General features: G+C 38.6%; 1 protein-coding gene across 1 annotated transcript; it reads left to right on the plus strand.

The window, feature by feature from the left end:
- Positions 1-140: 140 nt before the first annotated feature.
- On the plus strand, positions 141-15,516 carry slc9a6a (solute carrier family 9 member A6a). The gene is made up of 16 exons (XM_063494885.1): positions 141-546; positions 1,923-2,122; positions 3,650-3,727; positions 3,949-4,025; positions 4,201-4,313; positions 5,533-5,638; positions 7,106-7,247; positions 8,411-8,516; positions 8,715-8,803; positions 9,174-9,287; positions 9,735-9,846; positions 10,000-10,153; positions 10,489-10,519; positions 10,623-10,708; positions 11,082-11,187; positions 11,466-15,516. Exons 1-16 carry the CDS (start codon positions 255-257, stop codon positions 11,736-11,738), a joined length of 2,079 nt encoding a protein of 692 aa, XP_063350955.1. The 5' UTR covers positions 141-254; the 3' UTR covers positions 11,739-15,516.
- Positions 15,517-17,164: the final 1,648 nt, after the last annotated feature.

The raw sequence follows: 17,164 nt of genomic DNA on the forward strand, positions 1-17,164 counted from the left end.
AGGTTTATTCTTTTTGCGGTATTAAATTTTTCCGCTGGCGTTGATTTTAACCATCCACGGTACGGTGGTGTGCTTTTAATTTGAAACATAAAATTACACTTTCTGGAAAAATTACTTTTCCCTTCCGGGCCGGAATTGGTTTCTCTTTTGCTGTCGTCTTTCTGTTGCCCACTCCCCTCAGTTTATGAATAATATTTGCACAAGTTTATTTTTACCTTCGGCGACGTTGCAGCATTTGGCCGCCGAAAGCCGAAATGGTGTTTAAAGTGACTGTCAGCAGTGCCCGGAGGGCAACAAGGACGTTGTGGCTGCTCGTGCTAGTAAGCCTGCCTGTTTGCATCAGTGTTTGCCGAGCATCATCACCTCAGGAGGACAGTGCCATGGAGAACATCGTTACAGAGAAAAAGGCTGAGGAGAGCCACAGACAAGACAGCGCTGACCTGCTGATCTTTATCCTGCTCCTCACCCTCACCATCCTGACCATCTGGTTGTTCAAACATCGGCGGTTCAGGTTTCTCCACGAAACCGGGCTGGCAATGATTTATGGTAAGATGGTCCATCGTGACAGAGAGACGTCATCCGAGCTGTTACACTCATTGTGTCCTAATAGTTAGATTTTGAACAGATGAATGTCAACACCAGGCTTGATAAGTTCGCCCCTGTTAATGGCATACTTCACTTGGACGAATTTTAACAGATTTATGCAGCAGGACTGTGCCGGTTTGTGTTGTGATTGAGCAAGCGTAATTTAACGACCGTGGACGCCTCTTTTACACTGCTTAGTCTTAGAAATTACATCTGAGCACCTAAGCAATTTCGACAAATACTGTCTTATGAATCCTACTGAATTTTAGTTCTTAAATAACTTGTTTTTGTTTTTTCGTGCAAGTCACAAGTGATTATTTGGACAAATGCCAATCATGAGTGTGTAACTGGACTTTGCTTCCACTTCTGTATATTGAATTTCAGGAGTATTGTTACAAATCTTCCAACCTGTAGAAGAGGAAGTGGTCGCGCCACCGTAGAATCATTTACATTTTGCCTCACAACCCAGCTGCTTCATATCTAACAGATAATTAATAACTTCTGCTTGGCTGTGCAGAGCTTATAGAGTCTAAACATTCACAAATCACTCACTTTTAGTTTTTATGAAGGCTCCATAGGGTGGATAGTAACATTATGCTATTATTTTTGCTGTGACATTACTGTCTACTACATGGTTACCAAACCATGCATTACTACCAATAGTAACAGATGTTTGATCTGAGTCAAGATCAGATCACAAATCCAAAATTTGATCAAAATAGCTGGAAAGATGATTGTCATCCTGCCTCCATTTTCTCTCCATGAGATATTTAAAGAGTCGGTGATAAAGAAGGGCCGAAAAATCACTACATATATAAATCACATCTTTTATAAAGAATATGAGTCCTCTGGAAAAAAGGTACAGGATACCAGACATGTTGTGATTTTGTGTTATTTTGTGTGACATATTCCCCTCGGTTGTCCAAGACAAATTTCTCCCACTGGAGACAATATGGCCTAATCTAATCTAAACTAATTGAAATTCTAATTTGCTGGTACAGTATCTGACAGGGTAATTTATTTTCACATGGATGTGTTAAGACTTTAATTTGAGATCCAAAGCTGTTAGGTACGTCTGTGATGTTCAGAGTAGACCTTTGTTTAATTTTTCTTTTTTTTTTCTTTTTTCTTTTTTTTTTTTACAAATTAATCCCACTGAAATATTTTATGACCATCTGTAGTATCAGGTAGCCTGAAACTACACTCACCATCTGTTTTTGTGGCGACATGCCATAAACCGTTAAAAATCCTGTATTAATCAACTCTTCTCTCTATCCTGTTTTTTTTTGTTTGTTTGTTTGTTTTTTTGTCTTTCGTTTTTATTAATTTTTCCCCAGGCTTAATTGTTGGAGTGATTTTGCGTTATGGCATTCATGTTCCTCGGGATGTTAGCAACGTCACCTTGAATTGCCACGTCAATGCCAGCCCTGCTACTCTGCTGGTCAATGTAAGCGGCAAGTTCTACGAGTACACATTGAAAGGGGAGATCAGTGCCAATGAAGTGAACGACGTGCAGGATAATGAGATGCTGCGCAAGGTATACTCTGTCGTGTTATTATTTGAATTTGATGTCTACATACAAGAAATTGTGTTACATAGATGGGTAATTATTTTCCTAAGGGACTATGAAAAACTGGGACTGTTGTGGAGGACAGTGCCAGTAAATTGAACTCACTATTAATTTTATCTCTGTATAAGTTATTGGTACAGCCCTCCACAAGAGTCCCAGTTTCTCCTGTATCCCCTTGAGAAGATTAATTGCCCACCCCTGAGCTGGAGCAATCAGATGATTTAATCATCAGCAAAGACATAATTGTCAGTTATTTTACACTGAAATGATAGCAGATGTTTAAATCTGCAAGCACTGATGATCAAAACCAGCTACCCCACATGTTTCCCTTCTGATATTTTAAATACAACATAACTAACCAATGCAAGAGAGAAATCATAGTCAGGTTAATTTGTAAGGGGTTTAAATGGTGGTTTTAGTTTTTTGTAAGCTGAATGATTTGTGTTTCTCTTTCTGTAATACAAATTCTTTATTATCAACATTAAGTAGCTATTTCAATTTTAAAATAATAGCTCTACATCTAGATCTAATCTGTTTGAAGACTATTAAACAGGGCCTGAAATGTTCTGTTAAAATAACTGACAGAATGCCTTTATTAGTGATACAGAATGTAAAAGAAACCATAAAAGTAGTTGTTTTACGGTTGTCATGTGCTGGGGTGTGTTTGTCACTTTGTACTTTGTCAGTTAAACAGCTGCACAATTACATACAAGCAGTATTCTTGATGCTATTCTAACCACCAAACAAGTAATTAATCTGCTGAACAAGTTTCATCTTTTTAAGTCATAATCTCACGTTCAGCAATTGAGGATTGTTTTCCAAACATGAATACATCTAATCCAGTGGTCCGCAACCTTTTTTGCGCCACGGACCGGTTTATGCCCGACAATATTTTCACGGACCGGCCTTTAAGGTGTCGCGGATAAATACAACAAAATAAAACTAGTACAGGTACCGAAAAAAATAAGATTTATTCATAACACACGTGAAAAGACCCAGGAAAACCGAGTTAACGATAAAAACGATAACAAAATAACGCTGAAAACCGATTAAAAACCCTGAAAACCATACATTTCACACCTGAGCCTCAACTCTCGCGGCCCGGTACCAAACGACTCACGGACCGGTACCGGTCCGAGGCCCGGGGGTTGGGGACCGCTGATCTAATCCATTGTCAGAGATTGAAACCACATACTGATTTTAATGTAGCACTGCTCTAGATTTAGCATCTAAAAATGGCATTAGCCTTAGTGTGTGTATATATATGTGGCTAGAAGCTGTCCTCTTTCTGTGACATGCCATTTTACTATTATAGTAGTTTTTTGGTTTTCCTGGAAGCTGTGTCATGATGCCCCAGATGTGTCATTTTTGATTAATTAATATTTTAGTCAATCCAAAAATGCAACAGCATAGAAAGAAATATTAATGAAAACAACTTGTTAATTTTCTTTTGATGCAGATCTGTAATTTTGTTCTGTGTTTTGTATAACTCAGGTGACCTTTGACCCTGAAGTGTTCTTCAATATTCTCCTACCGCCTATCATCTTCCATGCTGGCTACAGCTTAAAAAGGGTACAGTATATCATATAAAACGTCAACATTTATTAAATACATATTTTCAGTATGTATTTGGCTCTTAATTAAATAACTTCATATTTTGACTATGAAATTTTAAAAGTCCATTTGTGGTCTCTTTATAGACCGCAGGGGTTTACGTATTCATCAAGATGAATAATTTATTTTATAGTAAGTATGCATTTGATTGCTGATCTGGTAACTCTTCTGTCTTTCAGAGACATTTTTTTCGGAACATGGGATCCATCCTGGCTTACGCCTTTCTTGGGACAGTCATTTCCTGTTTTATTATTGGGTAAGAGAATTAATTTGCAATTATTACAAAAAATAATTTATTATTAAAAAAAAGCAAAAATATGAAAGCCATTCATTCTTGTGATTTTACAACCCTTGTGCAACTATGCACATTTAAAGTTATTGTTGTTTATGATGAGGGACAAAACCACCTGCTCTTCCTTTTCTTCCATCAGGTTGCTGATGTATGGCTGTGTGACGCTAATGAAGCAGGTGGGCCAGCTGGGTGGAGACTTTTTCTTCACTGATTGCCTGTTTTTTGGGGCCATTGTCTCTGCCACAGACCCTGGTACATATGATTTTTCTCAGATTTAAAAGTTTTCTTCTACTAACTCAAAGCATATTGTTACATATATTAACTAAGGTACTGTGCAAAAGGCCTTTCCACCACCACACCGCATCCAGTAAACTTTTTAAAGTGTTCTTGACCAATAGTTGTCCTGAAGGTTTTTCAAAGTTTTTTTTTTTGTTTTTTTTTTTTCATTAGAATTGACTGCTCTTTTACTAATTTTCAGTCTTTATACCCCGACATTTTCAGCTGAATGCTTTTATGTTTGTTCAGCACCTTGAGACTGAGCCGTGACTAATTAAAGTAAAAAATGTATGTAATTCAAAGCATGAACCGGTTTTGTCTCCACATTACTTAACAAGGAATCCACATACTGTTATTCAAAGCCTCATAAGAAATGGTAGGGGAATAGACATAAAAGTTGAGGTATGCCAAATGGACTGAAAATCATTACCAAAAAAGTCTTACTGGGTGATGAATTCAGATTTGATTTTTTTAAGTTGTAGCCATTGTCAGGTTGTAAATAGGAGGTCAGGAGAGAGGTGCAACAGTGAGTGAGCTTTAAAAGTGGAGCCTGTGTGATGGTTTGGAGATGCATTTCAGACAGTACTGTTTGACATCTTGTCAAAAGTGATTGAAAAGTACCATCGGATGTTGATCCACTATGTAATACGATCTGGAAAGTGTCTGATTGGCCAGGACTTCATTTTTCAGCGTAACGTTGATTGCAAGCACACTGCCAGTGCTGTAAAAGCATACTTGGATAGAAAAACTCACAATAGAACACTATCATGGATTAACCTTCCCAGAGCCAGAACCTCAACATTATTGAGGCAGAGTGCCATCATCCTTTCAGAGAATTGAACAAAATCAACCAACATCCAAAGAAGAGCTTTAAATATCCTTCAGGAAACCTGGAGAAGTATTCTTAAAGACTGTGTAAAGAAAAGACAAGAAAGCTTTGCCTAAGAGAGTTCAAGCTTTAAATAATAAAGTTGGTCTTACCAAATGTTTACTTTAAAGCTCATTAACATTGTACAAAATCTGTTTTTTTCCCTATATACCATATTTCCATGTATGTTTGTAGATGTTTTGATAAATTGCTGCACCCATTTTCCAAGCAAAATGTAAAGAAATAAAGGTGGCTCAAGACTTTTGCACAACATTGTATAGCAGCGTTTGGAAGTGAATTTTGACGTATGTTCTCTGTGCCTCACAGTGACAGTCCTGGCCATCTTTAATGAGCTGCAGGTAGACGTGGATCTCTACGCATTACTGTTTGGAGAGAGTGTGCTTAACGATGCCGTGGCCGTGGTTCTGTCCTCGTAAGTTGTCTCCCTTTTTTTTCTATTTTTTTTTTTGTTGATGGACCTGTGACCTTTTACTAACCTGGTATCAGCTCCCAATAACACCTTGTTAAATGTGAAGCATGTTCGTTAAACTAACACTTGACTTGGTTTTTGTCCCCTGCCACATGGAACTGCTATAATTTCCACAGAATTGTAAATTTAAAGCGCAGGCAGATTGGAGGGGCCTGGCCCTGCGGAGACACTCAGACCAGCCCGTTGAACGGGTGTACTAAGTAGAGCATGGCATTGTGTGCTTTTGCAGTGCCTTGGGATAAACATGACAAATCACTGGCCATTTGTTTTTAAGACTCTGGCTATTCAACCAGAGATGCAGAACATTGCATTATTTATTCTTTTTTTTCTGTTATCGGTTAAATGTTTCTGATGTTATGAGTCAGCTAAGAGCACATTCCTATTTTCTTTGAAGATACTGTGGGGGCCAAGGGAAAGGCAGAAAGCCAGAATGCTTATAGACAAAATGCCTGGTGATTTGTTTTGTGATTGTGGGGGCTGTGAAGAGAGAGGGTGAACAAATTTTATTTTACTGTGACACTTGGTTCAAATAGCTATTTATTATACAGCTATTTATTCAAAGATCTGAATCTCTTATTTGGAAATAAACGTTTGCCATGATCAGCACATTTGAGCACAAAACTACCTCAGCATAATGTTTTGTATATATATATATATATATATCTACATAGAGAGAGAGAGAGTATGGCTCTGTCCTTTCACTCTCTAGTGGGATGGTTCAGTGTTCATATTCAACTCACAGGTGACAACAAAGTTAGTGTAAGAGGTGACATCTTCAAGACCCAATGAATGTGGCATTGGTACCTTTACTTGTCTTTATTTGGACTAAAGTTTGATGGAAAGAAAAAGCTGAACAGAAGTGATTTTCTTTAAACTTGAATGTGTTTTATTGGGTGTGATTAGTCACTCGTTAACTCTCTTCATTGAGTTGACAGTGATGAATCCAAAACTCCACAGTAGTTTTGGATTACCTTGGTTGTCTACCTTAGTGCGGTCTTAACTGCATGTGCTGTATACACTATAAATGTAGTTTTTATAACAATCTACCATATCAGTAGACTTTTAACCAAAGCGTTTAGTTGTTAGTCAAGTATTAATACTGAACTATCCAAATCCAGTGTGATAACTTATTTTGTTCCGACCGCTGCATTACTCTCCTTTCCTCTTTATGAACTCATTCAAGTTAGAGATGCAAAGGTCTTCAGAGACAGACCTGAGCTGCTTTCAAAAAAGAGATCTACTATAGTTGTGAAATATGTTGTTATTGGTTGGAATTTTGGTCTGGATACACTACCCTGTGTTGTGGTGACTAATGCAGGCATTAACTTGTATGTGGTACACATATAAATATTTGCCCTGCCATTGCATAAATACTTGCCATTAAATGTTTGTATTTTGTGTTCATATCAGCTCTATAGTAGCATATCAACCAGAAGGAGACAACAGCCACACCTTTGAGGTTATGGCGTTGTTGAAGTCATTTGGGATTTTCCTGGGAGTTTTCAGCGGCTCATTTGCACTAGGAGTCGCCACCGGAATCGTCACTGCTCTCATATCTTTTTTCGTTTGTTTGGTTGTATCATTTATTTAGATAAGTTACATGTTGTTGTAGCAGTGTTTAAACAGCAAACAGACACTTAATGAGCATACACACATGTGCCATTAACATCAAGAAACTCATAATAGTGTATTTCATTCAAACCAAGAACATAAAAAAATGCAGTCAAATTCAGTTCCAAACTACAAAAAGGGACATGAAGGTTCTTTCAATTTATTTTGGTATTTTAAACTAAAAATATCACCTTGGGTTGTATCCCTGTACCAACCTGTAAAGTTTGAGTTTATACCCATTTTTTTTTTTGTCCAGACCGGACCTTTGTCCTTTGGTTTAAAGCATCAATATTTTATCACTTCATCCTGTTTGTTCCCTTGCTAAAGTTAGCGTATGAATTTTGTGTCACGGCCAAAGACTTGTTTTATAAGGTCACAGTCACCATTAACCAAAGAAATCTATTCTCGTGTCCATTTTATTAAGGACATAAAGGGGAAGATTTAAGTACACCAAAGCCTTAGTGTTAGCTGGCCAGTATCTATGTCATTTTTAATGAAAGACCCTGGCTTACATTCTGAGCGGGTCTACATGAATGTTTCTGTGATGGTCTACATCCGGGTAGGGGAACTCCAGACCTCAAGGGCCAGTGTCCTGCAGGTTTTAGATATCACCCTGGGTCAACACACCTGAATCAAATGACTAGTTCATTACCAGGCCTCTGGGAGGAGGAATTTAGCCATTTAAATCAGCTGTGTTGGCTCAAGGACACAACCTGCAGGACACCGGCCCTCGAGGCCTGGAGTTCTCCACCCCGGTCTACATGTTTTAAATTCTAAAATGGTTAGCTTCTTAACATTGAAACATTATCATCATTATCTCAGTTATATCATGCAGTAAATTAGTTTGTGTGAAATACTATATGAAAATGTAGAATCAATGCAAAAAAAGCTGATTAAAATGAATAGCTGATTGTGGAACGTTTACCTCATTAGAAGCCATCAGTTTCAGACTTCAAATGGAAAGCAGAAGAACTTTATCAGTTCTCTTTTTTGTTTTTTTGTTTTTTTTAATGTCTTAGAATTGAATTATTTGTAAAAAGGTCAACATGAATGGATTTAACAATATCTGAGTATGTCATTAAATTCTTTGACTGTGGTGTCCACGTGACTAAATTTACCAAGCTGCGAGACTTCCAGCTGTTGGAAACAGCTCTGTTCTTTCTCATGTCATGGAGCACATTCTTACTGGCTGAGGCTTGTGGTTTCACAGGTAACGCACACACACACACATTCTAGGTGTATGGCATACTGTAATTACCAGAATATCAAAAACAAAAAATAAGATTAGTAATTTAAATAGAGTAAATGTGTCCAGCTGGAAGCTTTATGCATCAGAGCATGTAGAAATCAGTGCGTATTGATCCCATCTTTATTCTGTGTGTCTCCGTCCCCCTTTGGTGTGTTGCAGGTGTGGTAGCAGTACTCTTCTGTGGAATCACTCAGGCCCATTACACCTACAACAATCTGTCTCCTGAGTCTCAGGACAGAACCAAACAGGTCACTACTTATTCAGTTCTTTTTTTAGATGCTTTAAGTATTGCGTTTTCCTTGTTTTGTTTTGTTTTATGGTGAAGTAAGGCGATGGGGACTCAAAATTAAACAAAAACTGCAGATTGCTTTATCAGTTATCTGCCATTGTAGTGTCATAACAGGTTTGTTGAACAGGTAAAGGTACAAAAATCTAAACTTTTCTATGTCTTTATGACATAGCGAATAAAAAAGCGGCATTTTAAGTTTAATTACATTCACAGTCATGCAATCCAAGTTTAACAGCATTTATTGGAAACTCTAGCTTTTTATTTTATACGTCTATCTATACTTGGATATCAGCTGTCATGTAAAACATGCTGTTTCTTTTCTTTTGCAGCTGTTTGAACTTTTAAATTTCCTGGCAGAGAACTTCATTTTCTCCTACATGGGACTGACCCTTTTCACGTTCCAAAACCATGTCTTCAATCCGATGTTCATCGTTGGAGCTTTTGTATCTTTTTACATGGCCCTGCCAAGTTCACATAAGCCATGTTAATCCTTGGCTTGAAGCATTATCTACAGCAGTGGGAGACAGATGGAAAGGTGACCATGCAAGGAGTAGCGAGAGTGCAGGCAGATGAGTTTAAATAGCATCACAGTGGACAAGACGGGTGAAGAAGAGAGTGTAGGCAGGGTGGAGTGGCTGGAGACTAGTGTCCAGGGTGATTTGAGACAGAAGGATAGACCGATCTCAGAGGAGGTTAATGGATGAAGTGAAGGAGGACATGCAGAGGGTTGGTATAACAGAAGAAAATGCTAGGGATAGGGTAAGATTGAGGCAGATGATTCACTCCCTAAAGGGAACAAAAGAAGTTTATTACAACTAACCACCAAGTAGTAAATAGTCAGAAGACAGCACACTTCATTTGCTTTTGTCCTTAACCATGTTCTTACCCAGGTAGCATTATTCATAGGAAGAGCCGCTAACATTTACCCTCTCTCCTTCCTTCTTAATCTGGGACGACGCAACAAGATAAGATCCAACTTCCAGCACATGATGATGTTTGCAGGTTAGTGGTGTACGGATAAGGATGTTTATTATGTGCCGTCTTAAGCAAAGCCATGTCAGGAGCGCTTTCCTTTATTAACAGAGTGAAATATAACCAACAGAGATGCTTATTATCTCATCTTGTATACAACATTCTCCGTGCTCTGCTTTTTAGGCCTGCGAGGTGCAATGACCTTTGCACTGTCCATCAGGGACACTGCAACATATGCTCGTCAGATGATGTTTTCCACCACTCTGCTCGTGGTCTTCTTCACTGTATGGATTTGTGGGGGTGGTACCACTCAGATGCTGTCCTGCCAGCGCATACGGTATGCCTATCCTTCCTCTGTAAAGTCCAGACTGGATTTGCAGTTAGCATTTGTTTCAACAGTGGAGAAATTTCACAAATAAATCTGATGCTTGTCTATAAATATTTTGACTTTATGATGCCTGTGTTTAACTCATCTAGTTATCCTGTCAGGCAAGTATTCAAAAAATTATTGAACGTCTTGAAGGATGTGTGCTGCTCTGTCTTGTCTTTTTTTAATAAGCAGATTTCCTGCTGGTGAACTTGTAAAATGGGGGAAACATGCTTCACAGCACTGTTCTGCTCTGACAGCTTACAACTGCGGCTGATTTACACGTGTTTCTTTTTCTTTAACAGTGTGGGAGTGGACTCGGATCAAGATAACTCTGTGAGTGTGGCACTTATAAACATGTGTTGTAGTTATGTAATTGGTGGAAAGTAATTGTAAAGGAAACCAAGACACCTAAACAGTGTTGTCTGTCTTTGTCCAGATGAGTGTTGGTGAAGGTTCAGAGAGAAGGAGCACCAAACAAGAAAGTGCCTGGCTTTTCAGAATTTGGTACAACTTTGACCACAAGTATCCTTTGCTTAATTAGTGTTATTAATATCAAGAAATAATTTTCAAATAAACCATACATGTGATGTTTTGTATATGTGATAACTCATTAATGACTTTACTTCAACTTACCGGGCAGCAGAGGGAGCCCCACTTACAGACTTAACTTCACATTAGGTCATCTTTTGGCTCTGTAATATGAAGATCAGACTGTTCTATGCATTTAAAATAAATTACCTTATGAAATTACTTTAATTTGGAACATTTTCTTCTTAGGACTGGGATTCATTAAGCATTCATCACACCCTACCAGGAGCTTTCTTTTTGTGTCTAATAGCGGTCTTTTAGTGCTTATTTCACGCGCATTATGTCCTTGACTCGAGCCTCCCTCCAGCTACCTGAAGCCCATCCTGACTCACAGCGGCCCCCCTCTCACAGCCACCCTGCCTCCCTGCTGCGGCCCCCTCGCCCGCTTCCTCACCAGCCCTCAGGCCTTTGAGGTCAGACGTTGGTTTATACAAGAGCTATTTCTGACTGAACTGTTTTTTTTAAATCCCATATTACCAGATGGAAAACGGTCATGAATCAATGGTTCAGTTTTCATTTTCAATTTTCATTGTCTCATTGGATGGATAAGGAAACACAAAGCATGGGACAAAATTATAATTGTATTGGTTGAACACAAGTTCATTCAATAGCTATGGAGTGCTAAAGTCACATCCTTTTTTCCCAAATTTGTTGTGTTTCTTTGAACAATTTGATCTTCTTCTTCCTGCAGAATGAATGCCAGCTGAAGGATGACGACTCTGACCTCATCCTGAGAGACGGTGACATCAACCTGACATATGGCGACATCACAGTCAGTACAGACGCCAGTGGCGCCCACACTAGCGGCGGCCCGGTCTTTGCTGGTGCTGCCACCTCTGATGACTTGGACAGAGAGTTAGCATACGGAGATCACGAGCTGGTGATGAGAGGCACGCGCCTGGTGCTGCCCATGGACGACTCGGAGCCGCCCTTCACAGAGCCCCACCACCGCATGCGGATGTGAAAGTAGTCTTTGAATACAGACCCAGACAACCGTCCGACGCACCCTGACCCGAGCCATTGAGCAAAAGACCAGTACCTGAGTCTCCTCCTATCACCTCTCTCTGCTTTTTTTGTTCCTTTTCTCTAGCACTTTTGTTCCATCCTTCTTGCCACATTTTCTCACATATTCTATGGGGCAAATCATCGTCTCTACCTCATTGTCTTTCTGCTTATTTCCACACCTTTCTGCCATTACTGTAATATAGTCATATTTATTTGCAGTTTTTTTTCTTCATAAATCAGTTTTAAATCATTTCACCTTAAATTTCTGTGTCACCTTACTGTAGCATTGCACAGAGATCTAGCAGCATGTGTCAGTGTGTAAATGCAACCACTAGCTAACTTGTCGGTGTAAAGTATATCCCAAGAGTACTATAACTTTTATATGCATGCTGAGGATGCTAGTTGTTTTCTTAGTTTGGGAGATTGAGGGCTTTTGTGTTGAATGTTGCTGCCTTCTCTCTGTGCGTCAGAGGCAAGCTGACCCAGTGGACAACGTTACTGTAAATTTGGTTACAATCAAGTGCCTGGGAATTGTAGTTTTTGGCAGCCCAGTACTGGATTAGTTCTGTTAAGCAGAGCTGATTCAATATGGTCAGTCATTCACTTTTCCATTGTTTAAAAAAAAAAAAAAAAAAGACAAAAAAATGCTAAACATAAAACAGAGACCTCTGTCCATAAGGTAGCAATATACTTAGTGCGTGTTTGGGCTGTCAGTCTGTGTGCTATTCGCTTGTAAATAGTGTGTAACAATGTGATGCCAGTGTTGCAGTGTAACCAGGCAGTGAACATTGTGGATCTCTCCCGATGACCTTTGACTGTGACATAGAGGGAGACTTTACACCTTATTTTAGAGGCTGTTGTCGTTCATGGCAGGACGAAGGGCTGTTGTTTCGAGATCCAAATGAGATGAGGCGAGAACGCTTAGTGCCATTTCTGTCCTGCATTTTTACATTTTATGAAATCTGAATGCAGATGACCTTAAAGTGTTTTGTATTCTTTTTGCAACAGAGGTTTGTGAGCTGAATCACATTTTTCATATCCATTTTCTAGTCTATATTTTCTCATTGAATGAACCTGAACGACACATCTAGATACATGAATCTGAGACTAAATTATCCGCTATAGCAGTATTAAGAGAGTACAACTGATATTGTGCTTAATGAGAACTATCTATCTGCTTTTGGTAGGGCTGCAAACAGCAATTCATTCATCTGCCAGCAGTTTAATAAATTATTTGGTGTAAAAAATGAGAGTAGTGAACAATGCGCATCAGAGTTGCACAGACCTTAAAGAGTGTTTCAGGAAAAAAATATGATTTAGGTAAATTTTTAAAAAAATTTCTTTTATTCATGAAGATCAATGTGATGTGAGTTGCCCATTTTTTGAATAATGGGCAGTAAAGATTAAAGATATCTGCCTTCTGTCAAATATAACCAAACACAATTCTAGTCTTGTGGTGTCCAAAACATCCAGAAACACAGAAATGCTACTTTTGACATCATTACTTGAAATGAAATCTACAAACTGTCTTGTGAGCTGTTAAATTTAGGATCTATTTTAATTAAACTACATCCAGGCACGAGCCTCTAGTAACAGGTAAATGCTCTCCTCCTTTAGTTAAGTACATGAAACTGTCCACAATGCAGTTTTCTTTTTTTAAAGCTGGTCATGATTTCCAGAAAGAGACGTGCTGCCGAGTTTTGAGCAGTTTAGTTTCATTATATTAGAGAGAAGGTACACCTCTCTAAATCTGGGCTACTGACACCCCAAAAAGTCTAGGTGTCACTACAAGCCAGAAGAAAAACTATAATTATTAGATTTTTTTTTTGGACAAATTACACCTTTATACTTATTTCATTGTTTTGTTTTGTCTGATCATCTGATTAAAAATGTAACACAAGTCTTCAGAATCTGTAGATAACATTACCTTTGTTCAGCAGCATGACTTAGATCATTCATTTGGTATTAAAATGAATTCGGTACAATTATTTTATTTACTGGCAGAACAGTTAATCAATCAACGGTTGCAGCTGTGAATTTATCGATTGTGTTATATGAAATTATTTTCAAAAGACAAGCCCACAGGATTAATCAGTCCGTCCACATGTGAGCAGATATTTTCACTGGTACTGTGGTAGTTTGTTATTATGCAGACTGCCAGAACAGAGCAACAATTGCTGTTTAAATGCTGGATGTTTCTGTCTGCTGTACACAGTAGAGTTGTTGATGTCTAATGGTTGACTATGAACACAGAGGCACATAAAGAGAAACATACAGTGTATCAAAGGTACTCCTGGCCGGATGTGTTACATTTAACTTTGTAGCCTTGTGTCAGTGTTCGCTGTTGGGACTATTTCAGTGCGTGGACAAGAAGAACGGAAGGTGTCGTCAGCTCTTTTGGGTGCGGAGTACAGCAGTTGTTAATGTGAGTTTAACAGGAAGTGTTGATAGCACGTCACCGTGGCAACACTGTGTTGATGCAGACCGAAGCTAAACAACATTTGGTGACTTGAAGCAATCATGGCGTTTTTTCTTTTCTTTTTTTTCTCAAAGTTGTTGTTTTGGCCTCTTAGTGACCCAAAGAGAAAAAAAAATACTGTGTGTATGCAAAATTGATCTTTGAGGAGGATGATGTGGTTAAAGAGTGAGAAGAAGGGGTGACTGAGGGGCTTGTTAGGCCCTTGTTGTTGAGCGTTCATGTGTTGGGATGATACGGAGGTACAAGGAAGAGAAGGCATGCTAGATATCGCTTTTCCTTCCACAGTTATCTTCTGCTGTGCAGGAACTTCTTATTTCTTCTTTTTTTTATCAGTTATGTCTCTAAACTCCACATTTTCTAATATATGATTTGTTGATCTCACTGTTTTGTTTTCTTTTTTATATGTGTATGTGTCTTTCTGAATATTTTTTTTCTGAAAAAGGGACACAGTGAAGAAAAATGAATGATTTGCACTTATTACAAATGTTGCGCTGTTTTTTTCTGTTTTTTTTTTTTTTTCTATTCTTGTTTTATCTTAGTTGCTTTTATATTACTTACACTGAAAGGTTGTGGGATTTGCAAATTCATGTCAGTGAATTCATCTTAAGTTGTTTTATGTGCTACTTTATGAAGGAATATTCCCACATTGCTCCATCTTATTGCTTCGCCATTCAGGTACTTTGTGTGTAAGTTGCTGCTTGAATGCCGTTGCCATGACTTCTGCACAGGCATGATTCATTTATCCTCTGCTGTGATGGACTCTTTGGCGTGGTGGGAGCCAAAAGTGAAAAGTAAAAAAATATACAAGGAATATTGTGTGCCACTGTTCTTTGAGACATTAAAAGATGTGAAATCTGCAAAGAGTAAAAGAGGTTTTGGTGTTTTCCTACTGCTCTGCCAGTACGTGTTCTGTCTCTGCTCTCTGAATGGTGACCTGTGATACGCTTTGATCACTGGAAATCTTGTCTGAAGTAGCTGACCAAAGAAGCCTGCTGTGCTCCGTGTTCTCAGACAGTCCACTCTATCTTTATACCGCAAACTCTCTGTGTGTGAATGTGTCTGTGTGTGTGTCACTGCCTGCATGTGGATGAGGATTTGAATGTGTGGGTATATGTGCAAGAGAGAGAGACAGGAGAGAGACATTGTGTTCTCTCCTGTCTGTGTTGCAGGTACTGACTGTTTACATCTGTGTAAATATACTCTCACCTGTTCATTTGCGTGCAACGGTCAATAAACAGAAGCCTGTGCTTTTGATTAAAGCCCTCACTGTAATGGCCTCCTCTTTTACTGTTCATTTATTTATTGTGGATGTCTGGGCTTTAAAAGAATGAAGCCGTGAACTCTTGAGATCATCCCATCCTGAGAAACATGAAATGAGTTTAGTGCCAGAAGTGATTTCATTTGAGTTGAATGAATCAGAGAAGGGATTTTCTTACAGTGTAATAATCGGTTTATAATATTAATGGCGTTAGAAGTCTGACAGGTAGTCTGAGCTGACATCCAATGCGATTTCAGATATTTTAGAGAGGAATAAATTAAAAAAATTATCTAGTTTGCATTCCCAACTCTAGAGTCAGGGTTGCAAGATGGTAGAAAAATATACATTGTTTTAATTTTCTTGCCTCTGGAAGTTATTAAAAAATAACTAAGAGTACAGGAATCACTCTTTTCTCCTACTGCTTACAGCTTGTAGACATACACAGCCTCTTACAAGGAGACTACTCTATTTTAAGCAATTGTAATTTAAAAGTTTGAAGAGCACATTAATCATTTCCTTAAACCTAAATCTGGGATAGATTAAAGGGTTGGATTTTATACTGAGCCTTAGTTAAAAGCCTCCTTAACCTTTAATCCAGTGTGATACTATCCATCCATTCTCTTCTGCTTATCCCATTCAGGGTTGTGGGGGTGCTGGAGCCTACCAAGGCCCAACCTGGAAGATGGTAGATTCATACCCAGGCAACAGTGAGGCAACAGAGCTAACCACCATGCCACCGCTGCCAGTGTGATATTAAGTTTCTGAGATGGGCTTTAAAATCCAGGTCACCTTCATGTTCTTGTTCAATGATCTCCATTTTTTCCAGTTTGATCATATTTTTATATTCATTACATGTGACTGATGACCTGAATTGATTCATTAGTCTTAGGTAGTATAGAGCTAAAGGCAAAAAACTAAACTAAACACTAACAATTTTTAAAAGAAAAGTGGTGTGAGTGTAAAGTCTGGATCTTAACCTGCCAGGACTGATGGCATTTAACTCTCCTGGGGCATGATTTGTGCCAGATATCAGGTAACGTGCTCCTAATATGGGAACAACTCCCTCCAGTGTGCTCAAGAATGTCTGTACCTCTGTGGACTGGATTTACAGTCCACAGAGGAAATGGTAATTTTACAGGACCACTTTGGTTCAGGCTTGACTTGAGAGCTGTTTACATTTCATACATTCCTCACATGAGTTGGCGTATTTGATTTTTGAAGACAAATAACTGCAAATTACTTTTATTTTATTTTGTAAAAAATCATGGTAAATTATATAACAATATCAGAGAAAGTTTGATGCTCTGCAGAAGACATTTTTTCTCCCTGTGCACCTTTGAATTCATACATTTATGACAAGGTTTGCAAGGACCTACACAACCTGAACACATGGCTCTAATCAATGTTGTGGCTCTTATGTCACAACAGTTGCTGTGTGCTTACAGTAATGTGACGTGTTTGCAGTTAGCGGCTTATTATTAAGTAGGCACGCATGCAGATGCATATGGCTGGAAATAAATAGATATAATGGGTTTTTTGGCGTAGGCAATGAGCTGAATGAATGAATCTGTATTTATGCCAGGTGTTTGACTAACCATGACAGCCTTTAAAACGACAAGTAGGACCTTCTGACCATTAAATCCTTCCG

The sequence above is a fragment of the Pelmatolapia mariae genome, linkage group LG2, assembly GCF_036321145.2.
Source record: "Pelmatolapia mariae isolate MD_Pm_ZW linkage group LG2, Pm_UMD_F_2, whole genome shotgun sequence".
Taxonomy (NCBI): Eukaryota; Metazoa; Chordata; class Actinopteri; order Cichliformes; family Cichlidae; genus Pelmatolapia; species Pelmatolapia mariae.